This window comes from Schistocerca americana, chromosome 4, assembly GCF_021461395.2.
Source record: "Schistocerca americana isolate TAMUIC-IGC-003095 chromosome 4, iqSchAmer2.1, whole genome shotgun sequence".
NCBI lineage: Eukaryota > Metazoa > Arthropoda > Insecta > Orthoptera > Acrididae > Schistocerca > Schistocerca americana.
The window spans coordinates 435,719,970-435,747,901 of NC_060122.1; the positions used below are offsets into that span (position 1 = coordinate 435,719,970).

General features: G+C 41.9%; 1 protein-coding gene across 2 annotated transcripts in view; it reads left to right on the plus strand.

Moving 5' to 3' along the window:
• The window catches only part of LOC124613181 (peptide transporter family 1), a 341,779-nt gene that overhangs the window by 90,020 nt on the left and 223,827 nt on the right, over positions 1–27,932 (plus strand). For both annotated transcript variants that reach the window (XM_047141820.1, XM_047141821.1), the window contains exon 2: positions 14,598–14,641. In XM_047141820.1, coding sequence (XP_046997776.1) covers positions 14,598–14,641 — 44 coding nt within the window. The remainder of the gene's footprint in view (positions 1–14,597; positions 14,642–27,932) is intronic.

Below are 27,932 nucleotides of genomic sequence, written 5' to 3' on the forward strand. Positions count from 1 at the left end.
GAGACGTTTAACCAATGGCACCCCATACCATCACGCCGTGTGATACGCCAGTACGGCGATGACGAAGACACGCTTCCAATGTGCGTTCACCGCGATGTCGCCAAACACGGATGCGACCATCATGATGCTGTAAACAGAACCTGGATTCATCCGGAAAAATGACGTTTTGCCATTCGTGCACCCACGTTCGTCGCTGAGTACACCATCGCAGGCGCTCGTGTCTGTGATGCAGTGTCAAGGGTAACCGCAGCCTTGGTCTCCGAGCTGATAGGCCATGCTGCTGCAAACGTCGTCGAACTGTTCGTGCAGATGGTGGTTGTCTTGCAAACGTCCCCATCTGTTGATTCAGGGATCGAGACGTGGCTGCACGATCCGTTACAACCATGCGGATAAGATGGCTGTCATCTCGACCGCTATTGGTACGAGGCCGCTGGGATCCAGCACGGCGTTCCGTATTACCCTCCTGAACCCACCGATTCAGTATTCTGCTAACAGTCATTGGTTCTAGACCAACGCTAGCAGCAATGTCGCGATACGATAAACTGCAATCGCGATAGGCTACAATCCGACCTTTATCAAAGTCGGAAACGTGATGGTACGCATTTCTCCTCCTTACACGAGGCATCACAACAACATTTCACCAGGCAACGCCGGTCAGCTGCTGTTTGAGTATGAGAAATCGGTTGGAAACTTTCCTCATGTCAGCACGTTGTAGGTGTCACTACCGGCGCCAACCTTGTGTGAATCCTCTGATAAGTTAATCATTTGCATATCACAGCATCTTCTTCCTGTCGGTTAAATTTCACGTCTGTAGCACGTCATCTACGTGGTGTAGCAATTTTAATGGCCAGTAGTTTATATCGGTGACAATATTATTTAACAAGTACACACTGGAAGGAGTCTACTGGGGCACACTTGATGTGGCACCCGAATATGACCATAATATTAATGTAAACTGGTATTGATACTGCAAACGATGTATGTCTCTGATAGGCTTTATAATGCGGATCGCTGACTGTGTACGCCCGCAGAGCCAAAGATATTGTTTCTTGCCTGAGACAGTAGTGTTAGAGTAAGAGACCGCTTGGCGCACAGTTGTAAGTAGCCGTCTGTAAGAGAAAGACAATGGAGTAGGCAGTTTTTGTGGTGTGCTCTGTGCAGCCACCAAGTGTTAAATTAATGTAGGTATGTTCATACTCTTGAATATGGAAGCAGAAGACTTCATGCAAGTAAGGTAAAGATGTTAAATAATTATGATTCTAGTTTTGCCAGCGCTTTAGTATGGATGAGGTGGCTGATAATTTGTAATTATTGAGTAACGCCAGAATATACGTAAACTGATTTGATAAAAAGGCTAGTTAGATATTTCACTTTTGTAATGATTCTATGATTTGGTAAGAGAACTATATGGAATATGATGATTTGCATTTATGCCGGTTTAGTAAGGTTGGATACTACTTGCTGTTTAAATCTCATTGTTTGTGAATCAATTGTGAGTAATGTAACTTCAGTTGTAAGATGTTTTTGAAAAGACAAACTTAACTTGCGATATAATTTTGCTAAAAAAAAAACCTGAATGTTAGTAATTCACCATAATCAGTACCGCCTCCCGGTCCAGGTCATATATTTATTCAAAGAAGTTGGATTTTTCATAAATGTTTTCATTTATCAGCCACAAAAATTCCATGTGCATTCCAAAGTATTACATCCAGCTTTGCACACCACTGAGCTTGTATATTTATATTTTTATGAGAGACCAGAGTATTTCGCGTTCCACCGTTGCTGTTTTAGAGGTAAGACAGTTTAATTTATTTGTTATATGCACGGGGACCAAAGTTATCAATATAGGGTGAGAGTATTCAGTGCCTAAGGGGCTGAATGCAGTTTTGCAGTGACTGGTACTGGGAGTTATATTGCCCAAACTGTTCGTATAAAGTTTTTGCTAACAACGACACAGAGTAAATACACGACTTGCACTTACAACACGCTACACGATAATTCGAGCATTCGTTCAACGTAATCTAAAGAAGTATTTTTCATAGAGAACGTTACAATACGTATAACAAATATATCAGTGAAACTAGTGTCGACCTCAATACATGTATCAAGCACTTCCACTTGCTGGTCGTGATGCGAAAGTACACTGAATAATTAGCTATGCCTTTGGAAGTCGTGTATTCAATCTTGTTCTTGATGATCTAAGATGTGATGCAGGAAGTGTCTCCTTAGGCACATTTTAAGAGGATACACCTCATCCCCCTCAAGAACATGCGTAGGTGCTATTGACTATCCGAAATAAGACGCTTACCTCCACTCCAGATAAAAGTAGTGAAATATCTGGACGGATATGGTAAAATTTTTTAATGAAATCATTCCGCTTTTGGGCTGTAAAAATATTTATTACGTCTGCAATTTCTACATATTGTCATTGCCAGGCGTTCTGAAAACAGTAACCAAATAAAATATACGTACTTACAAAAGTTGAAAACTAGTTTTGAAAATTTCATTTTTCAGCTTTCGTCACTTTTGTAATTACGTATATTCTATTTGGTAACTGTTTTCAGAATGCCTGGCAATGACAATACATAGAAATTGCAGTCGCAATAAATAATATTGCAACAATCTAAAGCAGAATGACTTCATTCAAAAAATTTCACCGACTGTGGACTCTGTCCTTATCAAAATTCTGCATTAGGTAATAATCAGGAAACTGCTGTGGGCTGCCCTCTAAATCCCTGTGGAGGTGATATAATTCTCCCATAGATTTCCTTTTAGCTACTAGTGAGTTCCCTCAACTCTTAGGTTGCTAACAATTAAGTAATGGTTTTCATTACATGTTTTTTAATAGTTGATAAATGTTTTGATAATCGGTCAAAAAAAATTTTTTTTTTTTAATTTTGAAGGTGACGTTTCTACTTTTAGCCTCTTTGGTTGCGAATACATGTTATTGGGTTTCAGATGCCAACAACAAACATCTAAAAATAAAAAATATTAAATGTATTGAGACTTATTTAGATGTGTTTAGTACTTAACAGGTGGTACACTATAGACTATTGATGAAAATTGCGAGGCCCAATGAAGAAACTCACTCTCCTTGATTGGTCAATGATGTGATTTTATTCTTCAAATTTTTCATTAGCAGTGAATATTTATGACTTCTGGGTCCACTATAGTGAAATGTAAAAGATAATGTACAATTTACACTGAAAATAAAACAATTATTACAATAGCCAAGGATCTTATCACGCCTTTTCCTTAGGTGGTCCATCAGTAGCAACCGTCCCCTACGTTTTCTTTTCCCAATTATCATGCCGCCTCCTCAGATACTGAGTGTCTATGACGTAACTCATATCCACAGCAGCCACTGAGCTCACGCACTGCACTGTTTTGATGAGCTGCCTACAGATACAGGTCGGAAACCGACAGTCGCGCTAAGACGCTTACAGTGAACGACCCCAACCACTTAATAGTCGTCCGAGTCGGTCGCCCGTAATCATGTATTCACGTAGTCGCTTGTTGAGCCATGCTACAGACGACGAGCCTAAAGCATTGCCATGTGACGCTCCGAACAAACTTGCGCGTTGAGAACTTATTGCGATTAAGTGAACTTTTCTGCGTGAGCGTATAAAGAAGACAGTCTGAACCGAAAAATATTGACAGGGTTTTGAAAAAATCAAACGTTCGTGCTCGAACTGTTATGACCAGCATTATTAACAAACCAAATAAATGCTCAAGACGCTTGAGTGATGATAAAAGAAAAATTATGTATTACGGGGATATGGAGGCAGTTACTGTGGTACAATGAGTCTACTTTCACTTGGCAACACAATTAAGGGCACTTTACCCTCTTCCAGCATCTATCGGAGTTTAAGACAAGGTTTTTGCTGCGATGAAAAGTACAAAATCTCATCGGTCACTATTCAGAACATACATGCATGAATTTCCAGGAGCATTCAGGGTTTTTTGAAATCTGCAGTACATTGAGCATGTTGTCAATTCCCTTCTCGGTACCTGCATGCTTAAGCATCGTGCAAAATCAGTTGTTCCAAACTCCTTAAGTATTCTGCTGAGTGGATAACTTTCGATGTCATTGCACGTCGTTAGATATCACAAAGCCTAGTTAAAGCTGTTATTGACATTTTCCTGTTTATTCAGATACTGAAGAAGTGTCAGCAAAGTTTTCTGGGTGATTACGCTATTTTTTGTTCTCTGGAATGTGGAATACTTGCGATCAGTTAAACTTGTGAAGCGATGGCAATTTTATAGGAATTTTTGTACAGGCGAAGAAAGTTCTAACCTAAATAACACTCATTTTTTCGTCAATGTCCTCAAGTGACTTCAGTCAGTCACATCTTCACTTTTCATAGAACATAGTAGATGTGAACATTGCGCTTAGACGAAAGAGGCTGCATCAGGTGATTAGCATACAGTATGCGGGACTTTATTTTAGCAATCCCATACAGCCAAAGGAAAAGGTAACTGCGTGACTTCACCATTCTCTATGTTATATTCAGTATGATATAAGGGTAAAACCGACTGTGATATGAAATAAAGTTTTGTTTGCTTTACCTATTTTACACTTTGTTGAACGTTGCAACAGTCGTGGGCGTGACAACAGTACTGTACGATGCGCACAATTATAGGAGAAATAGCAACTAGTCACGAGTTTTGCCTTGAAATATTTGTCAATCAGTGGGCTTTCAGGCCTCAGGATTATAATTATTATATGGTGATATTTACAGGAAATTACAGCGTAGACAACACATGGCAGTTGTAGGGCTTTAATTAATATAGAATCTGATGTTGTACCAGATTTTCCATTATAACCTCCGCATACAGAATCTTGAAAAATATGTAAAAGTTTTTGACGACTTAAAACATTGCGATCTTTGATGTGAATCAAAAGGCATAAAAAAAAAGAATTTCCTTTCTCGAGAATTTTCTTAAAACACTGATATATACATTATAATGATTCGCAACAATAAACAATATCCGAAAAATATGTGCATTATACGCCGTACAACATGAATTTTTGTCGACACAGTACGTCTTATATTGCATATCACCTAATCTACTGAGGCAAGCGTTAAGATATTAAATACAGTATACAATAATCGTTCGAAAAATATTTTGTTTTCCAGTTTCATAAAACTCTGAAACACGCAGTATTTCGAATGTTCCGTACCTTTCAATGCAAATATCTGCATGTATGTGACTGGCACAGTAGTACGATCGGACGATGTTTTCCTTCACAGAATTTACTACCCTTGCTACACACATCTCTACAAAGCTGTATATGGAATGTAATAGTCGTAAATAAATTCTGACTTGGTGTGGTAAATAATTCGGATTAGACAAAAAAACATTCTTGGAAATCACGATGAACAATTGAATGAAATGAAAATCAGAACATCATTAGTTTTATATGAAATCGTAATGACAGCGAAGAGAATGGTGTGAGGAGAACAGTTCTAGATTACTTCTTCGCAACTGTTTCTATTTTTAGCCATTTTAATTAATACATGTTCATGGCGCAAATGTATTGATTAAAACGGCTAAAAATAGAAACTGTTGCGAAAAAGTAATCAAAGAATGGAGAATAACATCGAAATCTACATCAGTATTCCACAACCCACCTGACGGTGTGTGGGTGAGGGTATTTCTGGTACCACTGAGTGATTCTTCTTCCCTGTTTCATTCGCGAATGGCGCGTGGGAGGGTGATTTTCGGTATTAGCCGTAATTTCAAGCGATTTTCTCGTTATGGTCGTTTCGCAACCTGTATGTAGGAGGAAGTAATGTGTTGCCTGACTTCCCCAAATGCACTTTCTCAAAATTTCAATAGTAAACCTCTCTGTGGTGCAAGCATGTCTCTTGCAGTGTCTGCCACTGAAGTTAATTGAGCATCACTGTAATGTCCTCGTGCCAAGTAAACAATCCCGTGTCGAAACATGCTGCTCTTTGTGGAATCTTCTTTATCTCTTCTATCAGCCCTACCTGGTAAGTGTCCCAGACAGACGAATAATACTCAAGAATCGGTCCAACAAGCTCCTTGTAACCCACTTCTTTAGAATGAGATTTTCGCTCTGCAGCGGAGTGTGCGCTGATATGAAACTTCCTGGCAGATTAAAACTGTGTGCCGGACCGAGACTCGAACTCGGGACCTTTGCCTTTCGAGCCTCGGTCCGGCACACAGTTTTAATCTGCCAGGAAGTTTCATATCAGCGCACACTCCGCTGCAGAGTGAAAACCTCATTCTGGAAACATCCCCCAGGCTGTGGCTAAGCCATGTCTCCGCAATATCCTTTCTTTCAGGAGTGCTAGTTCTGTAAGGTTCGCAGGAGATCTTCTGTAAAGTTTGGAATGTAGGAGTCGAGGTACTGGCAGAACTAAATCTGTGAGGACAGGGCGTGAGTCGTGCTTGGATAGCTCAGTTGGTAGAGCACTTGCCCGCGAAAGGCAAAGGTCCCGAGTCCGAGTTCCACTTAAAGTCGCTCTGGATAGATACTGCTAGATATTTTACGGTGGTTACCGTTTCCAGCAATCTGACATCAATAGTGTAACTGTACAGTAATGAATTTCTTTTCCTATGCATGGTCAGTATGTTACATTTATTTACGTTCAGGGTCAACTGCCAGAGCCTGCACCATTCATCAGTTCTGTGTAGGTCCTACTTCATATCGTTACTGTCTTCCTGCGTTGCTACCTTCTTACAGAAAACCGCATCATCTGCAAACAGCCTCAAAGTTTTTGGCGTCGCATTCTGTTAGATCATTTATATACATTGTAAACAGTAACAGATCTATCACATTTCAAACTTCCTGGCAGATTAAAACTGTGTGCCGGACTGAGACTCGAACTCGGGACTTTTGCCTTTCGCGGGCAAGTGCTCTACCAACTGAGCTACCCAATCACGACTCACGCCCGGTACTCACAGCTTTACTTCTGCCAGTATCTCGTCTCCTACCTTTCAAACTTTACAGAAGCTCTCCTGCGAACCTTGCAGAACTAGCACTCCTGAAAGAAAGGATATTGCGGAGACATTGCTTAGTTAGAGCCTGGGGGATGTTTCCAGAATGAGATTTTCACTCTGCAGCGGAGTGTGCGCTGATATGAAACTTCCTGGCAGATTAAAACTGTGTGCCGGACCGAGACTCAAAGGCAAAGGCCCGAGTTCGAGTCTCGGTACGGCACACAGTTTTAATCTGCCAGGAAGTTTCATATCAGCACACACTCCGCTGCAGAGTGAAAATCTCATTCTGGCTATCACATTTCCTTTGGGTACACCCCCCCCCCACCACCTCCCCTCCCATCCCCTCCAGAAATTTCCTTTCTGTCAATTTTGTTCCGTTGCGAACAGTTCTGTATGCAAGGAAGTCTTGATTCCAGTCACAAGTCTGCTCCGGTACTCGATAAGCTCGTTTTTTTTTCACTAAACGTCATTGTGGGACGGTGTCAAATGCCTTCCTGACATCTTGGAACATAGCACCAACCTGAGAGCCGATATCTACAGTGCTGTGGGTCTCGTGGAGGAACAGAGAGAGCTGAATTTCGCAAGATCTCTGTTTGCGGAATCCATGTTGGTTTTTGTAAAGGAGAGTTACGTTTTCCAAAAACGTCGTAATACATGAGCATAAAACATGTTCCATAGTACTTCAACATACTGATGTCATCGATACGGGCCTATTAATTATGTGCATATGTCCAGCGACTCTTTTTGAAAACGGAAATGACCTGCGATTTTCATCCGGTCGCTAGGAATCCTTAGATCCTCCAGCGACCTACGATAAACCACTGCTAGAAGGAAAGTAAGTTATTTCACATAACATCTGTACAGTCTTACTTGTACCACATATGATCCTGGTGATGACTTTCTACTACAAAGCGATTGTAGTTGTTTCTCTATTCCGCGGTCAGTTATCTCAACATCTGTCATTTAGAAGTTCGTACGTGATTCAAAGGAGGGACCGTATGATGAAATCATTTCGGAAGTCCGATTTAAGTCACTTCCCGTTTCGGTGCCATTATGGTCTCTGAATGTGTGAATATGTGATATCGAACCGCTTACTAATTTCACTTAAGATCAGAACCTCTTAGGGATTTTACTCATATAGATTGACGAAATTTTATTCTCAAAGTCACTTAACATTTCTCTCATTGCTTTCCTTACACTCGTTTTCGCTTCGTTTAAGTTTTGTTTGTCAGCTAGGTTCTGACTTCTCTTGAATCTGCGATAAAGCTCTTTGTTTACATATCAGTTTTCTAACACGGATATTAAACCACGGTGGATCTTTCCTATCCCTTAAGCCCTTGTACGGAACATAGTTGTCTAAGGCATACTGGACGATATTTTTGAATTTTTTTGGTTGTGATCCATATCTTCGTCCCCACCACTGTATATTTGATGTTAAGTGCTAACAAGGGAACCTCCCCATCGCACCCCCGTCAGATTTAGTTATAAGTTGGCACAGTGGATAGGCCTTGAAAAACTGAACACAGATCAATCGAGAAAACAGGAAGAAGTTGTGTGGAACTATGAAAAAAATAAGCAAAATATACAAACTGAATAGTCCATGCGCAAGATAAGCAACATCAAGGATAACCTGAGCTCAGGAGCGCCGTGGTCCCGTGGTTAGCGTGAGCAGTTGCGGAACGAGAGGTCCTTGGTTCAAGTCTTCCCTCGAGTGAGAAGTTTAACTTTTTATTTTCAGACAATTATTATCGGTCCGTCCGTCCGTCCGATGCGAGGTAACTGCGCCGCTACAACTAAACAAACATTGAAACACACGACGTCAGTCGACTACACTGCACGGAAGAGAGAGTATTCCTGCTAACGAGGCTCTCTGGCTGGCGGTTGACTGTTCGCTACTTTGGACGAAAGTGCATTAAATACGTGAGATGTATTCCGTGGGCAATACGAATACAGGAAATATACACTCCTGGAAATTGAAATAAGAACACTGTGAATTCATTGTCCCAGGAAGGGGAAACTTTATTGATACATCACATGACCACACTGACAGAACCACAGGCACATAGACACAGGCAACAGAGCATGCACAATGTCGGCACTAGTACAGTGCATATCCACCTTTCGCAGCAATGCAGGCTGCTATTCTCCCATGGAGACGATCGTAGAGATGCTGGATGTAGTCCTGTGGAACAGCTTGCCATGCCATTTCCACCTGGCGCCTCAGTTGGACCAGCGTTCGTGCTGGACGTGCAGACCGCGTGAGACGACGCTTCATCCAGTCCCAAACATGCTCAATGGGGGACAGATCCGGAGATCTTGCTGGCCAGGGTAGTTGACTTACACCTTCTAGAGCACGTTGGGTGGCACGGGATACATGCGGACGTGCATTGTCCTGTTGGAACAGCAAGTTCCCTTGCCGGTCTAGGAATGGTAGAACGATGGGTTCGATGACGGTTTGAATGTACCGTGCACTATTCAGTGTCCCCTCGACGATCACCAGTGGTGTACGGCCAGTGTAGGAGATCGCTCCCCACACCATGATGCCAGGTGTTGGCCCTGTGTGCCTCGGTCGTATGCAGTCCTGATTGTGGCGCTCACCTGCACGGCGCCAAACACGCATACGACCATCATTGGCACCAAGGCAGAAGCGACTCTCATCGCTGAAGACGACACGTCTCCATTCGTCCCTCCATTCACGCCTGTCGCGACACCACTGGAGGCGGGCTGCACGATGTTGGGGCGTGAGCGGAAGACGGCCTAACGGTGTGTGGGACCGTAGCCCAGCTTCATGGAGACGGTTGCGAATGGTCCTCGCCGATACCCCAGGAGCAACAGTGTCCCTAATTTGCTGGGAAGTGGCGGTGCGGTCCCCTACGGCACTGCGTAGGATCCTACGGTCTTGGCGTGCATCCGTGCGTCGCTGCGGTCCGGTCCCAGGTCGACGGGCACGTGCACCTTCCGCCGACCACTGGCGACAACATCGATGTACTGTGGAGACCTCACGCCCCACGTGTTGAGCAATTCGGCGGTACGTCCACCCGGCCTCCCGCATGCCCACTATACGCCCTCGCTCAAAGTCCGTCAACTGCACATACGGTTCACGTCCACGCTGTCGCGGCATGCTACCAGTGTTAAAGACTGCGATGGAGCTCCGTATGCCACGGCAAACTGGCTGACACTGACGGCGGCGGTGCACAAATGCTGCGCAGCTAGCGCCATTCGACGGCCAACACCGCGGTTCCTGGTGTGTCCGCTGTGCCGTGCGTGTGATCATTGCTTGTACAGCCCTCTCGCAGTGTCCGGAGCAAGTATGGTGGGTCTGACACACCGGTGTCAATGTGTTCTTTTTTCCATTTCCAGGAGTGTAGTTCGCGACTTCAATAACAATCGCACGGTTTTGAGGTGCGGTCGCAAAACACAGACACTAAACTTATTACAGTGAACAGAGACGTCAACGAACGAACGGACAGATCAAAACTTTGCGAAAATAAAGCAAGTAAACTTTTTACTCGAGGAAAGACTTAAACCGATGACCTCTCGTTCCGCAGCTGCTCACGCTGACCACGGCGCTCCTTAGTTCACACTATCCTTGACGTTACCTATCTTGCGCATGGACTAGTCAGTTTGTATATTTTGCTTATTTTTTTCATAGTTCCACACAACTTCTTCCTGTTTTCTCGATTGATCTGTGTTCAGTTTTTCAAGGGCTATCCAATGTGCCAACTTATAACTAAATCTGAGGGGGGTGCGATGGGGAGGTTCCCTTGTAAGATCCTATGCAGTTTGTATCCTGTATCTGACACTAGATGGGGTAGAGTGATAGAAACCGCTTATATTGAGAAAGGAAACTAAACATAGGAGGTGTCTGACTCTAGCGCGGTATATTTCCGTCTTAGCAAACAGCTGTACTAGTCGTATTGTTGCTCACTTTATTTTCCACACTCAGTGAAGACATTACTATTCGTTCTGTAACTGTCGAAACATGTGTGCCCCCGGCATGTTACTCACACCCCCCAACGGGGAAGTTTCCATAAATTCAGACACCACATGTGAAAGGAATACCAGGTGGAGCAACAGAAATCAAAGTTTGTCATGCGTATCGCATTGCACTTGCGATAAACATTTAAAAACTTCGGTTCCCATGTCAGACTGTTCGTTTTGGAGTCCTTTAACCTGAATCGTTTCGAAAGAAAGGCGTGGATATACACTGTGAAGAAATATATGTGATAATAGAACAAATGCAGAAACCTTAAATTCTTGTTTTCGACATTCCACGCGAGTAGAGCCGACGCTTCGTTTGGCACGAGGTAAATGAACGTGGGGCCCAAGGGACAGATTTCCGTGTACGTGGAATGTTTCCCAGCGTCGTCGGCGGTGATGAGGGCTCATTTGCACTTGTGAACTGTGTCAAGATGTGGGAGCGTCCCAGAAGACAGCTGCGAAAACAGGTGTGACACGCATTGTCAGCAGGAACTTACTACATGTGCAACAGCTCTGCCCTAAGTACCCAATAACGCCGTCTTCGCTGCCCTTTGAGTTCTAATTCCTAGTGAATGTCTGCTGTAGTATTCAGGGGTTGGTAGTTCGCTTATTAGTATAAAGACTAGTCCCGAATGGCATTATGGGCTGCCCTTTCCAGAATCATGCATACGACAGCGTTGACACACAGCTACTAGAACATTCGTTATTGTGAAATGAATGCATACTAAATAAATCTCAAGCAAAAAAATTACTCACTAATTAGGTAACGCATAAAGAATGTGTAGAATGATCATTTTCATATAAGTATTGGAAAAGTTTCGCGTACTTGAATACAGTAATCAAGTGGGCCCTGCATCTCGTTTGGGAGATAGATGGAGATCTGAATATGAAACTTAGTTGTATCTGTGTCGGTGTTCATTGCAGATTTGAAGACCTATGCTTGTGAATGCATATCTAAAAATTTCTAGATTTGTCGAACCTGCTTCTTAGCTAGTGTCAGAAGTACTATCGATTGCTCATAGAAAGAGAATTTTATGTTCCTGATGAGACAATGAAAGAGTTAAATAGCGTCTTTCCAGGGTCCAGCTACACACTGATTTAATCTACTATTAAAAAACTGTAGCGGCGTTCGTGTTGAAGTGATAATTTAGATATATTACCAGGTACGAAAATATTTTGACAGCAGTGAAAACAGGTTAGAGGTGAAATATGTGGCATAAATACATGTCTGCCTCCAGAAAGACAGCGTATTCATAGCTGCCAAACATTAAATGATATGTAGCGTCGAAAGCTTACATCAAGGCTCTGCAAACGGAAAGTTAGCAGACAAACGTAATTTGAAAATAGTAGTCTGACTCGGTGACGATGAGATATGTTAACAGGCAAGATTCGGAATGCTTCAGTCTTTAGAATAAAGCATGCACACTTCTTAATAGCATCGTAGATGACGATCCAAGTTTTATGACGTTGACTGAGTGCTTACCAGCGGGGACCGAAAGGAAAAGGGAATTATTTAGTTACACATTTTGTATTTTGCAGAACACTGACAAAGTTGCTTAACTTTCCAAAAGAGACAATTGGATCTAATGTTTCTTGTTCTAATATTTCACTCATTGAGGAAAACAGTTTTTGAATTCGTCCGAAGTTAAGTCCATTAGTTGTTGTTTCACTTATTCAATGTGTTGAGAACTATTCCACTGCGTAACTCTTCATTCTACGCCAAGGGGTAGGGGGTCATATCCGGTGAGTAGTGTGGTTGCAAAAGCATTGTTTTCTTTTTTTTTTCGCCAAAGCTGCATTACACTCAGCGGTATGTGATGTGGATCGTTGACATCATGGAGGGGTCAGTTCTTTGGTCGTCGTACTGTAGGTATACGCCATCATTTTAGCACCTGAAGGCACCGACGCAACATGAGCGGACACGCCTGTGTATGAAGTGCGCCAATCACAAATAACATTGTTCTATACCGTTCCATTGTTTTACAATGCTGAGTCGCTGCCTATTCCTTCATTAATGCTTTGGCTAACAAAGTAGTGAGTTGTGTTGTTCAAAAATGTGTGAAATCTTATGGGACTTAACTGCTAAGGTCATCAGTCCGTAAGCTTACACTCTACTTAACCTAAATTATCCGAAGGACAAACACACACACCCATGTCCGAGGGAGAACTCGAACCTCCGCCGGGACCAGCCGCACAGGCCATGACTGCAGCGCCTTGGACCGCTCGGCTAATCCCGCGCGGCAGTCGCGTTGTCATACGTCCGAGTGAGCAGCAGTAATATAAAAAAAATAGCAAGCCAACTGAGAAAAAATTTACGATCGGTACAAGTCAATGACCAGATTCCGAGCTTGCAGCACAGTCCCACAATGAAGCAGTTATCCATGAGGTAATTGCTAAAGAAATAGGTGGTTGGCAGGGATCTGATGCAACTGAGCTGTTTAGTGCTTCGAGTGAGTCATTACTATCGAGTAACACTTGTGTGCGGCAACAGAGTGATACACTGAAAGGTTTATTTTATTATTGCTTAATTAAAAAGTGATTAAGCTCATGTAATGTTAGTTTATTTTATCGTTCTTTAATAAAACTAAGACTGAACTTAATAATTTTGTTTATACATGTTTATCTTGGTAACATAAAGTACGCTATTCTTTACTTGTGTACAAAGTGCGCCACGCGTCTGCTCGTGTTATGTAAAACGCTGCACCCGCTCGAGGGCTAAAAGTAGCTCCTAGCGGAATAACAGAACGAGGTCATGCAGTAATCAATACACCATAATTGGCCATGCATTTTTTTATGTTTTAATGCTTTTCCTAAATTATTTAGGTGGAATTTCTAGACGGTTCCATTGAAAAGGCGATGACCAGTTTCCCGTCTCATCCTTCACCAGTTCTAATTGTTCACCCTGTACGTCTCTAATGATCTTAACGTCGACGGAGCAGGGATCCTTTATCATTGTTATTATTAATATTCTTTGTTTTTAATTATTATTAATTAAATTTAATTACCTGTTTCATGATCAAGTGGCAATACGAAAGAAATCTTATGGAATAAAGGAAAAGTAGTAAGTGGAACATAGTCTTCCACTTCACAGAGAGTTCGCAAGTATGTTTATCTTATTAACAATGAACTTAAAAACAAAATAATAATAGAAGTGCAACTCTTGCCTGTACATGCCCTAATTCTACGAAGAGCACCAACTAAGCGCTAATAGGTGAAAATATAGCGATCGGTAGATCTAAATCTCCCTTTGCGTAAGACGTAGTCACAGACATGTATTTAATTTAGAACTCGCCATTTCTAGCAAGCTCCCTTACTACGTTACTGAAACAATCTGTTTATAACGTCTGTGATGTCTTTGATTGTAAGGTAGGGTGGAGGGGTAGGATGTACCGCTGAACTCCGACTCTACAACTCCTGACATCCCTGGCCTACCTTCTCCTCCTCCTCCTCCTACTACTACTACTACTTTTCTACTACTACTACTACTACTTCCTTCGCCTACTCTTCTGTCTTTTTTATTTTTGCCTTCATCTTCCTCTACTGCATATCTTATTTGTATCAATAAATTTTCATGTTTTTTGGTTAGCGCCTCCTTTTTTACTTTCAAATCAACATCTATAGCTTTATTTTTTTCTTCGTTTCAGCGACTGCTTTGCTCGACGAAGAGGAAGGAGAAATCCCGGAAAAGGTACGCCATGTCTTCAGTTTTGTGTCATTTCATTTTACTGTACTTATTGTGATGTCTAAAATGCACCAGCGAGCAGTGTAGTATCCAATAAGTTCCTTTATTCGAACTCCAGCTATTCATCGAAAAATTATTGTGTGTTATCCTGTAAGCAGCCTGTAACAGAGCTTCGATAAATTTTATGCCTCTCCCAATACATAATAGGTTTATGTGTGTAAAACTGGAATACTGTGTGCTCTAATTAGAGCAGACATTTTTACAACCTTTCAGCGAATGATGACATTGGTAAGCACTATATGCAATTCTTATTTGTAACTATTTTTCTGTTAGAGTGGAGGAAGAATGATAATTACACACAGACACCAGGAAAAAAAAGGAAATAGAATGTAGATACAGCTTAATAAAGTGTAAGCTGTAACTTTGTTTGTAGCAGAATAATATTACAAAAATGTTTATGTCTGTTTTGTATTGCTGAACCACGACGTTTTCAAAACAGTCTTTCTCTGAGTTCATATAATGCGAAAAAAGGCTTCCAACATGCCATTTGCGTAGAGGTCAACTTGGAAGTGAAAATGAGTTTCAGGAAAGCCACCTAATCAAAGTGACTCTAGTAGTTATCTTATCCGGTACCTTGTAAGCAGACTGGTATGCAAATTGCAGCGACGCCTGCCTTTGTATATACTCACACAATGGTAGTTGTGAAACATGAACACTCACGGACATATTTAAAGTTTTCTGTTCTTCCTAACAGTTAAGCACAGGCTAACAAGTAGAAAAGTCGAAAGTTTTTTCACATTCAGCAGAGACGTTGTTCGTAGGACGTACAACTCCAATTCACAATATGGATTTACTGTATTATTAGCTATGTATTACACACATGAATCACGGACATTGCCAAGATGGGGTGGCTTGAATGTCTCAACGATATAGATAGCTGTAAAGTGGGTGCAACCACAAAGGAGGGGTTTCTATAGAGAGGCCACACTACTTTATAGTTCCTGGAGTGGAACAGCAGACTTTTCAGTAGTTTCAGGGGCAACAGTCTGTATGATTGATTCATCTGGCCTTGTAACGTTAGACAACATGGCTTCACCGTGCTGGTAAAGCGAACGCTTGAAAGCAAAAGGAAAACAACAACCATTATTTTTCCCTAGGACATGCAGCACTTTTATATGGATAAACAAGGATGGCATCAAAAATGGTTCAAATGGCTCTGAGCACTATGGGACTCAACTGCTGAGGTCATTAGTCCCCTAGAACTAAGAACTAGTTAAACCTAACTAACCTAAGGACATCACAAACATCCATGCCCGAGGCAGGATTCGAACCTGCGACCGTAGCGGTCTTGCGGTTCCAGACTGCAGCGCCTTTAACCGCACGGCCACTTCGGCCGGCGAGGATGGCATCCTCTTGCGAAAAATATTCCGGAGGTAAAACGGTTCCCTATTTGTATCTCCTAGTGAAGAAAGCGAGATATCGTCATAACGAGAAACAAAACTGACATTCTACAGGTCGGAACGTGGAATGTTAATCGGTTGGAAGGTTAGAGAATTCAAAAAGGGAAATGGACAGGGTGCATAGGATGAAGTTAGATGTTGTGGAAATTAGCGAAGTGTGGTGGCAAGAAGAACAGATCTTTTGGTGAAGTGAGTACAGGATGTAAATACAAAATCAAATAGGAGGAAACAGGAATGCGGGGACACTACTACGAAAAGCACAGTGAACGTATTATCGTAGCTAACACACACCATAGTAGTAAAAGTTTGTAAGCAAACTAGCTCTGCAGACGAAGAGATTGAAAGAATGTATATGAGATAAAAAAATTATTCATTTAGATAAGGGAGACGAAAATTTAATTGCGATGGGGGACTGGAGTTCGATAGTAGAAAATGAACAGAAGGAAAATAATTAGGAGAACATGGTCAGGGGGCAAAAGAATGAAAGAGGAAAACCATCTAGAAGATTTTAACCCAGAGCTAATGCAATAATTAATAATATTTAGTTTAAGAACCATGAAAGAAGGCTGTATATGTGAAAAAGACCTGGAGACACTGGAAGGTTTCGGACTGATTATCTAATGGTTTCAAAACCAGATTATAGGCTGCGAGATATTTACAGGGGTCAGTGTGGACTCTGACTATAATTTATCGGTTATGAATTGCAGATTAAAAGTGAAGAGATTGTAAAAAGGTAGGACATTAAGGAGATGAGACCTGGAGAAATTGAAAGAACCAGAGGTTACTGAAAATTTTAGAAGGAGTATTCGTCATCAGTTGACTGAAACAGGGCGAAGGAATGCAGTGATAAACGAATGGGTAGCTTTGGGAAATGAAGTAGTGAATTCAGCAGAGGGTCAAACAGATAAAAGACTAGGCCTATTAGAAATCTTTGGGTGACACAGGATATATTTAAGTTGAGGAAAGAAGAAAATATGGAAATACAGAAAGTAAAGTAGGTGAAAGAAAATATAAGCATGTACAAAATGAGGTTGGCAGAAAGTGCAGAATGGTTAGCGAACAAATGAAAGGCTGTAGAAGCAAGTATAACTAGGCGAAAGACAGATACCGCCGATAGAAAGATTAAAGAGATCTTTTGAGAGCAGGAAACAACTGTTTGAATATCAAGATCTCAGAAGGTAAACTATTATTAAGCAAAGAGGGGAAAGCTCAAAGGCGGAAAGAATATATGGAAGGACAAAACACTGAAAAATATAAGTCGAAACAAGGCTACTGGGGTAGACGACGTTCTCTCACAATTTTTGAGATCCTTGGGAGGGCCAGCCGTGATAACACTCTTCCATCTGGTGTGCAACATGGACGAGGTAGACGAAGTACCCTCAGATGTCAAGGAGAATGTAACACAGGCCAACGATGGAAAAACTTTTTTGCTGAAAATACCTTATTCTTGAGTTCTTTAGGGTGGTAAATCCAAATATGATACTTAAAAACTGTATCACCCACCATTTCTTCACATTTTACAATTAAATTTATTAAATTAAGCGATTTTTAAAGAAATTAACAGCTTTTATATAGTTCAAATAATTTAAAAAGGAGGTGTAATGAATGTAGATGACGTTGGTAGCACGGTTGAAAAACATTTTCTGGCAAAAGAGGTCTATTCTTTTTTGTGTTAACAGATGGTGTTTTGTTTACTGTCAACCTAACCTCACTTTTCCGTTTCCTGTACATGTGCCCAGTACAATGTCTAATCGTGATTGTAAAAACTCTGCCGACAGTTTCTGTTATATTTGTGGTGAATTTGTGATTAAAAAACACCAAAGAAACATTACAGACTCTGTGAAAAAGATTTATCTTTCATACTTTGGATCTAAACTTGGTGATCAAGATAAATCTTGGGCACCACATAAGGTATGTTATGTGTGTGCTGAAGATCTGAGAAAATGGTCCAAAAAGGAGAAAAAAGCCTTTAGGTTTGCTGTTCCTATGGTATGGAGGGAGTCAAGAAATCATTCCAATGATTGCTACTTTTGCAGTGTTGATATTACTGGTCATAATTCGAAAAACAAGAAGATAATAAGATGCCCTAATCTACCGTCCGCCATTCGACCAGTAGGGCACGGTGTAGATCTGCCGGTTCCTGAGCCACCAGATGATTTAAATTCTATTCCAACAAAGTGTATTTCTGATGTACGATATGAATTAGATGAACGAGATGATGATGAATTCCATTGTAATACAGAAAGTCTAGAGCCCAAGTTGTTTGCTCAGACCGAGCTTAACGATTTGGTTAGGGATCTGGGCTTAACGAAAGAAAAAGCTGAATTGCTTGGCTCTAGATTAAAAGAAAAGAACTTATTGGCAGTTTGAACCAGTATATACGTGTTTTTTTCAACAAGAAGGTGATTTAGCGTACTGCTGAGATGTTCCCGGTCTGATGAATGATTTTGGTATTGAAGACAAACAAGAAGACTGGGGCTGTTTATTGATTCATCCAAAAGTAGTTTAAAGGCAACATGTATGCATCTATACCTGTTGGACATTCTGTACATATGCAAGAAAGATATGAAAACCTAGAAATAGTGCTAGATAAAATAGGCTATTCTGCTCATGGTTGGATGATGGGTGGCGATCTAAAAGTAACATGCATGCTCCTTGGTCACCAAGGTGGCTTTATCAAATTTCTATGTTTCTTGTGTGAATGGGACAGTAGGGCTAGGGACCAACACTGGTGCAGAAAGAAGTGGTCTGTGAGGGGGCCATTAAAACCTCGTAAGAACATTATATGCAAAAACCTTGTATATCCAAAACACCTACTCCTACCATCTCTACATATAAAGTTAGGCCAAATGAAACAGTTTGTAAAGGCTTTACCTAAAGATGGACCATGTTTTAAGTATCTCTGCCAAAAGCTTCTACACCTTTCAGAAGCTGAACTAAAAGAAGGCATCTTTGTCGAACCTGACAGTAGAAAATTGATGTTTGATGTTAACTTTGAATCCACAATGGCCTTAATTGAGAAAGAAGCATGGGTACCGTTCAAGTAAGTCGTCACAAAGTTCTTAGGACACGAAAAAGACCCAGAGATTCTATTATAGCTACAATGTTAAAGAAGTTTAAAACTTTAGGATGTTTGTTAAGCCTGAAAGTACACTTTTTGAACTGTCACCTTGATTACTTATCGGACAATATGAGAGATGTTAGTGAGGAGCAAGGAGAGCGTTTTCACCAGGACATTAAAGTGATGGAAAAACGCTACCAAGGTCGCTGGAACACCAACATGATGGGGGACTACTGTTGATCACTTCACCGAGAAGTTCAACAAGCGACTCATTGTAGAAAAAGCTACACAAGAAGCTTCAAGAAAAAAGAGAAAGAAAATACAAACGAATTCCATCTGACAAGTGAAACCTGTATTAACAAATATCATTGTTTTAAGTAGCTTACTGTAAATACAAATGATGCTTATATTGTAACAAAGCGTTTCATTAATTTCCCTTACCGTATAGCATAGGATTTTTAAACTATATAATAAAAAGCATATATCTCGAAATCTATGGGCGATGCAAAAAAACTAAGGCTAGATTTGGATTCAGCTTATAAAAATCTATAAAGATCAGCTATCAAGGTAAAAAAAGTTTTTCAAAAAACATTTTCGTTGGCCTCTGATAATCATTCCAATTCCAAAGAAACCAGGTGCTGACACGTTTGAATATTAACGAACTATCAGTAATAAATCATGGTTGCAAAATACTGACACGAATAATCTAATTCACAAATGAAAGGAAAACTGATAGAATCCGACCAAGGGGAAGATCAATTTCTATTGCGGAGAAATGAAGGAATTTTCGAGGTAATAGTGACCCTACGAGTTCTCTTAGAAGATAGGTTAAGAAAACGCAAGCCTATGTTTGCGGCATTTGTAGACTTAGAGAAAGCCTTTGACAATGTTGGCTGGAATACACTCTTTAAATTTATGAATGCAATTGGGGGAAAGTACAGGGACAGAAAGATTATATACAACTTGTACAAAAATCCAGACGACAGTTACAGGAGTCAAGGGGCACGGTAGGGATGCAGTGATTTAGAAGGGAGTGAGAGAGGATTGTAGCTTATCCAGATGTTATTTAGTCGGTATATGGAGCAAGCAGTGAAGAAAAGCAAGGAGAAATCCGAAGAAGAAATTTAAGTTTAAGGGGACGAAATAAAAACTTTTAGGTTTGCCGGTAGCACTGTAATTCTATCAAAGACAGCAAAGAACTTGAAAGAGCAGTTGAACGGAATGGATAGCGTCTTGAAAAAGAGGTTATAAGACGAGTACCAACTAAAGTAAAACAATGCAATGTAGTCGAATTAAATAAGGCGATTCTTAGGGAATTAGATCGGGAAATGAGTCTTTAAAGTTAGTAGACGAATTTTGTTGTTTGGGCAGCAAAATAAATGGAAGGTGAGACCATATAAAATGGGTACTGGCTTAACAAGGAAAACATTTCCGAAAAAGATAAATTTATTAATATTGAACGTAAATTTAATTTATGATGGGAAGTCTTTTCTGAAGCTATTAGTCTGGATAGTAGCCCTGTACTGTACTGAAGCGTGAACAATAAGCAGTTCAGATACGAAGAGAATGAAAGCTTTCTAAATGTGTGCTATAGAAGAATGCTGAAGATTAGGTGGTTAGATCACGCAACTACTGAGGAGAAAATAGATCAATCTGTGAAGAAAAGAAATTTATGGCTCAGTTGACTAAAAGAAATGGTCAGTTGGTAGGAATCAAGGTATTTCCAGTTTGGTACTGGAGAGAACTGTTGGAGGTGAGTTGTGGAGGGAGACCAAAGGACGAATATAGCAAGCAAGTTCAAATGGATGTAGGTTACAGTAGTTATTCAGAGATGAAGAGGCTTGCACAAGATAGATTAGAGTAAATAGCTAGAACAAATCAGCCTTCAGACTGAAGACCACAATAACTCTACACATATCTTCTCTTCATTGTTAACTGCTAGGGTCCATAGAATTCCAAGGCACGTCATTAAGATCGGCAAGTATTCTATTTTGCTCTCGCTGAATGGAAACAGTGAGGTACATTAATTTTTATGATCTCTCGCTCCATAAACACTGGCTTTACCATAGTGTGCCCTCTGGTGTCTTCTAGCCTGTTCTATTCTCAGGCGTAATGAATTATCATACTATGCCATACTCTGTTGTCATCTCGTGTCCACTAATTATTTGCTGTAAGAACGGTGATCAACTGATCTATTTCTGCTGTTAAGACAATACTTACGGGTGTAGTACACATCGTATTGCCTCTTATTTTCGTGTTATGCATACTCAGTATTTTTCCTGCACTTCATGTTGGCAGAGGTAAAATGTGTGACGTTCCGTCTCACATTTCTCATAAATGCGATACTGATAATAAAAACTGAAAAATGTTAAGAGTTACATACGTAAAAGCTACTGACAGATACAGCATCCACTGAAAATTTCTATTACAGAAACAAATAAAAAAAGAGCATTTTTTCGGTACAATTCTTTTCACAAGAAGAGAGTGAAATAGTCCTCGATAAAACGTCTTCAATTGTCAGAACTGCTCTGAGGCATAGAGATACTTTAAAGAACCTTAGACGTACAACTTTACTCTCGTGGGCACTGCCCAATCAAATCGTAATTTTTCGTCTGTCTTTGAAGAGCATTTCGATGTTATAGTGCAAAAATAAGATAGGAAGACCAGTGTATACTACACCACCAGAAACAATAATCTTGGCGCATTTCTGCACCTGCAATTTACAGGGTCCTGGAAGGCACAATTAAGGTACTTCTAGGGTACCATACTTATTTACAGAGCAAGAGACAGCACATCGTGTCACGTGATCGTAACTAATGCTGAACAGATACGATGCCCTACCCATGTTGCAATACAATTGGATGTTTGAAAACGAAGTTGCATTTTATAAGGTTGAATAACAAGTACACTATCTTATTCTTGTCAGTAGAACAAAAATAGTGTACATGTTATTCAACCTTAAATATGGAATTGTACTGCCAAGAAGTAACGAAAGAATCCATAAGTAAGAAGTTGCAGTTGCCACTATCCAAAAATCAGGATCGTTCGAGAGACCCCACAGGTTAATTCTTTCATCACTGCACAGCTCCAAAACGTTGGTTAACCCTTGCAGTGAGTGTTTAGTAGTAGCTCTCAGTTACCGCATGCGCTTTGTCTGTATTCGGTACGTGAAGATGCGGTTCAATGTTTTGTGAATTCCTGCAACTAAAAAATTAATGCTGGCCCATGAGGATGGATCTTTTGTCAGAAGACACGAAAGAAAAATGTTAGATAGTCTATTTAGATTTGAGTGTAGCAGATATTAATTTTAAGAAGTAAAGGGAAAAAGAAATGGAAGTTTTTTTAACGTACATCTCGACAGAAACCTTTAGTGCCGCTGTTGAGAGCTCGTCAGTCCATCAGGGACAACGTTCTACTTACAACAAGTGCCTTATCCTGCCGGGCCATTGTAGCTGCTCCACGTGCGTCCACCTAATGTAAACACATGAATTATCCAGCACGTCGTTTGCATTACAGATAAAATGCCCAGTTTCCTCTCTCATTCCCTTCGGCAATTTGTTCGCTCTGTTTACAGATGCTGAGACAAATTTGTCATCCAGAAGTACGTCATGTTTGTAACAGTTGCAGTTATCTCCCCGCTTTTTCGATTTTCAGACAATATGGTTGTCAACGAACTCTTAGATATAGGAATATCACATCATGTTAACCTGTAGTTACTGTTTTTCAACAACACAATTGAAACAAACACACAAAAGTCGTCTGTTTTCTACTTACAGAGTAATTGTAAAGTCCATCAAGCATTTAAAAAAATTGGTATACGTAAATGGCTGAACATAACGTAAGAAATGACCAGTGCGTGAGAAGCAGATAGTCGAACTTTTTTGAACGTGATGCCAGCAATTTAGTTTGAAAAATTGCCGACAGGGAGTTATCACCGTAGTTGCTGAAAATTGCGGCGAAACAGGCAGAGAAAGCATTTTGTGTGCTAGAATTTGCCCGTTGCCAACCGGTAGGGAATGTGCAAACAGCTTTCTGTGGCAACTTTCACAAAACGCCACCAGTTTACAAAGCATAGTGAAGTGGTATAAGAAATTTGAGGAGGATGGTTTTTTGTATGACGCAAAACGCATGGTGCAAAACACTGGCAAGTAGCCTTTAACATACAGAATTACAAAGCTGTGTATTTCACAAAACATAAGAGCGAGGTCTCGTTTGACTATGGGATTAAGGACTCAACTAGAGTCAATAACGTCACACAAACATAAGGAAGTGATAAGGTGTAGAGATAATAAATGAAACGATAACATATGCAGGTAAAGCATTTGCAGGCTACGGCTCATTGGTAGGATATTGGAAAATTATAGTTTGTGTACAAACGCTATTGCGTACGGTCCATATTTGAATATTGCTCAAGTGTAGAGGATCCACGTGAGGTCAGACTAAAAGGTGACTTACAGCGTACACTCTTACAGTGAAGGGCGGCGAGAGTTACAACACGCTTGTTTCACTAGCGAGAGGGTTTAACAGAAATGTTGAGAAATCTTAAATACGAGACACTCCAGCATAGAGGCCGTACATCTCACGAGAACTTGCTTACATTCAGGAGTTGTCCTTCATGGTGGAAACAACGAATATCTCGTAGAGATCGTGCAGATACTTTAAACGAATAACAGAACGCGCACAGGCGTGCAAGCTGTTACTCTTCCCGCGTTCCATGCGTGAATGGAAAAGGAAGAAATTTTAATACACTGAAGAGCCAAAGAAACTGGTACACCTGCCTAATATAGTGTAGTGCCCCGGCGAGCACGCAGAAGTACCGCAACACAACGTGGCATGGACTCGACTAATGTCTGAAGTAGTGCTGGACGGAACTGACATCATGAATCTTGCAGTGCTGTACATAAATCCATAAGAGTACGAGGGGATGGAGATCTCTTCTGAACAGCACGTTGCAAGGCATCACAGACATGCTCAATAATGTTCATGTCTGGGAGTTTGGTGGTCAGCGGAAGTAATTAAACTCATAAGAGTGTCCTGGAGCCACTCTGTAGCAATTCTGGATGTGTGGGGTGTCGCATTGTCCTGCTGGAATTGCCCAAGGCCATCGGAAAGCACAATGGACACTAATGGATGGAGGAGATCAGACAGGATGCTTGCGTACGTGTCACTTGTCAGAATCGTATTTACACTCATCGGGGGTCCCATATCACTCCAACTGCACAAGCCCCACACCATTACAGAGCATCCACCTGCTTGAACAGCCCCCTGCTGACATGCAGGTCCATGGATTCATGAGGTTGTCTCCATACCCGTACACGTCCATCAGCTCGATGAAATTTGAAACGAGACTCGTCCGATCGGGCAACATGTTTCCAGTCATCAACAGTCCAATGTCGGTGTTGACGTTGCCAGACGAGGCGTAAAGCTTTGTGTCGTGCAGTCATCAACGCCACAAGAATGGGCCTTCGGCTCCAAAAGCCCATATCATGATGTTTTGTTGAATGATTCGCACGCCCAGCGTTGAAACCTACAGCAGTTCTGTCACGGTGAACGTTTTTCTTCAGTCGCCGTTGGCCTCCTTCTTGCGGGATCTTTTCCCGGCCGCAGCGATGTCTGAGATTTGATGTTTTACCGAATTCCTGCTATTCACGATACACTCGTGAAATGGTCATACGGGAAAATCCCCACTTCATCGCTACCTCGGAGATGCTGTGTCCCACCGTTCGTGTGTCGATTATAACACCATGTTCAAACTCACTTTAATCTTGATAATCTTCCATTGTAGCAGCAATAACCGATCTAACAACTGCGCCAGACACTTTATGTAGGCGTTGCCGACCGCAGCGCCGTATTGTGATAGTTTACATATCTCTGATTTGAATACGCATGCCTGCATCAGTTTCTTTGGCGCTTCAGTGTACATCGCATGACGAAAAATGTGAAGCACTCAGAAGACATGGTCGGATATCACTGTAACTTTGCAAGTTGCAATTCGATGTGACAAATAGAACGGCCCTCAGACTGCCTCCGTGTTGTGTTCAGTGTGTTACCTGGCCCGGTAGGGTATATAAGTGGCGTGAACAGCGTCAGATCTTGATCGATACCGATACGCCGCGTACTCGTACGAGACAGCATTATCAGCATCTGGAAGAGTTTCAAAGCAGCCTCATTGTGGGTCTCCACTTGGCCGTTGGTCGAATCGTGCAGTAACCAGATTTCTGAGGCATTCGAGCATGACAGTGGTCCATTGTTTGACTGCATGGGAACGTGAAAGTGAGATCATGCTTACTCGTTGTCAAGGTTCTAGTCGACTACGTCTGACCACAGGAGATAATCGCAATGCTGTGCACCGAGCACGTCCTTCATATCTACGGCTGCAATTCGAGAAAGATTACTGGATTCCCTGAAACATTCTGTGTCATCCTGCACGATTGATCAGAGACTAGTGGCAGCCGGACTAAGGGATTGCCGCCCCTGCGTAGGCTCTTGCGTAGGCTGCTGTAAACACCACGACACAAACGACTCCGTTTGGAATGACGCCGTGACCGGGGAACACGAATTGCTGTTGAATGGCGTCGCATTGTGTTCAGCGATGGATCTCAGTTCAGAGCTACCCCGGATGAATGTTCAAAAAAATGGTTCAAATGGCTCTGAGCAGTATGGGACTTAACGTCTGAGGTCATCAGTCCCCTAGAACTTAGAACTACTTAAACCTAACTAACCTACGGACATCACACACATCCATGCCCGAGGCAGGAGATTCCAACCTGCGACCGTAGCGATCGCGCAGTTCCAGACTGAAGCGCCTAGAACCGCTCGGCCACTCTGGCCGGCCCCGGATGAATGTCATCGGCGACCATGGCTGCGATATGGGCACAGGTTCTGTTCGTCCAGTGCTGTGGAGAGGCACAGCTGTATTATTTCAGGAGTCGTGGTGTGGGGAACTGTCGGCTATGATTTCAGGTCACGGCTGGTCGTGACTGATGGAACTATGACGGCACAGCGAAACGTCATGGATATCCTGCGTCATCATGTGTTGCGTCATCATGTGTTGCCTCTCATGCGACGGTATCGTGGTAGCGTTTCTCAACAAGGAAATACTCTATGAACTGTCTGTGTGATGTGGAGGTACTTCTGTGGCCACAAAGATGCCCAGATCCGTGCCCGATAAAGCATGTGAGATCAGCTCTGTTATAAACTCCAACCCAGAGTCTGAGTTTCAGGAGAGGATACCAGCAGCTTTATGACACCGTTCCACACCGAATCAGTGCATCCAGGCCATAGGGAGTGCAACATCATACCGCAAAGTGAACTCATATTGCCAAATTCTGTGTAAAGTTGACAGTCTGCTGTATCTGCGGTGGTAGAGACCAAACACGAACGATATACCTCAATTTTTACCTCAATTTTTTATTGGTAAAAAGCCAATAAGCAAGAACTTTGTTGATGTCGACAATGTAGTCAAAACAAAACAATTTAAGCAAGAAACGAAGTATGGATCCCATTTCGGATCTTATAATAGAAGATTAACAAAATAAAATGGTTTCCTCACAAACCTCTCTCCCGGGGAAAGACCACCAAAGAAAAGAGGGAAACGGAACTACTAGAGAGGTGTCGGCACAGCATTACCACAAACCTGTCCAGGGACGCCAGACCATTGTTACACGACACTCTTGAGTCACAGTCCGAAGCTACCACTCCTAAAGATCCGGGCTACCAGCAGACAGGGCGCGTGGATGTTGCGGCCTGGATAACAGATCCTTACAAGTGGGGGCATTGCACCAGCTTATAAGGCCGATTGGCGGATCTTCTTTGACTGTTTTCGATCTCGTGAGTGGCGTAGAAAAATCGTCCGCTTGTTTACCGTGCCCTCTAGCGCTGCTGTCGATCCGCTTTGCTTGGGTACCGTGTCCTGGCGGCCGTTGGCTGAGACACGAGGCTTTGTTTTCGTCTGCGGCAGCGGCCTCGATCGTACGGTAAACATCTGCTTTGGTTTCACTAGCTGTGTTGAAGGCATCCCGCATCTCTGTTCTGTCAAGCGGGATGCCGATGTCGCAGGCGGTCGGGATGGACGCTGCACTTTCAACCCGTTAAGTTTCATTTCGTTTCCCCCTCCCTTCTGCGTGCTTCACTTTTTTTGTCAGGCAGTGTATGTGGCACAACAAAAAGTGCCTTCTGCCACACGCTTCACAGTGATTTACATACAATATATGTAGATGTAAATAAGCTATATGTACTGAGGTCGTGATCCACGTATTTCTTCTGCAAATTGTGCCAAATGGATATCTGTATCTCTTGGATGACTTCAGTGGATCGTGTGTAGTGTAGGATGAAGAAATGAAGGCTAGCGGTCAATATTTCGTCGACGGTGTGGTCATTAGAGACGAAGCACCTGTGAAGTGGGCAAGATGGTGAAGAAAACTGTCCATGACCTATTGACAGTAAGCATTCAGTGTTTCTTTGAAGTGGTTTAAGGAGAGTCGTGAGAAGCCTATGTCATAATTCCTGTATGGCGACCTGAACCTCGTTTCTCCGAATACCAGCCGGGTGTCTTAACCGTTCTACTACTTCTATTTGCTGTTGTTTTTATGTTGTTAGAAACTGTTATAGCAAAGGAAAGAGAATTTGAAATCTGGTGCCGACACTTTCTTGTTCCTCTCGCATAACACCAAAGACACCGCTGACTTTAACGTGTTTTTAAGACGGACGAATCACTACCAATACAAGTACTCTTACTTCATGAGATACTGTGGCGAGGTTTGTAACAAAGTACAGG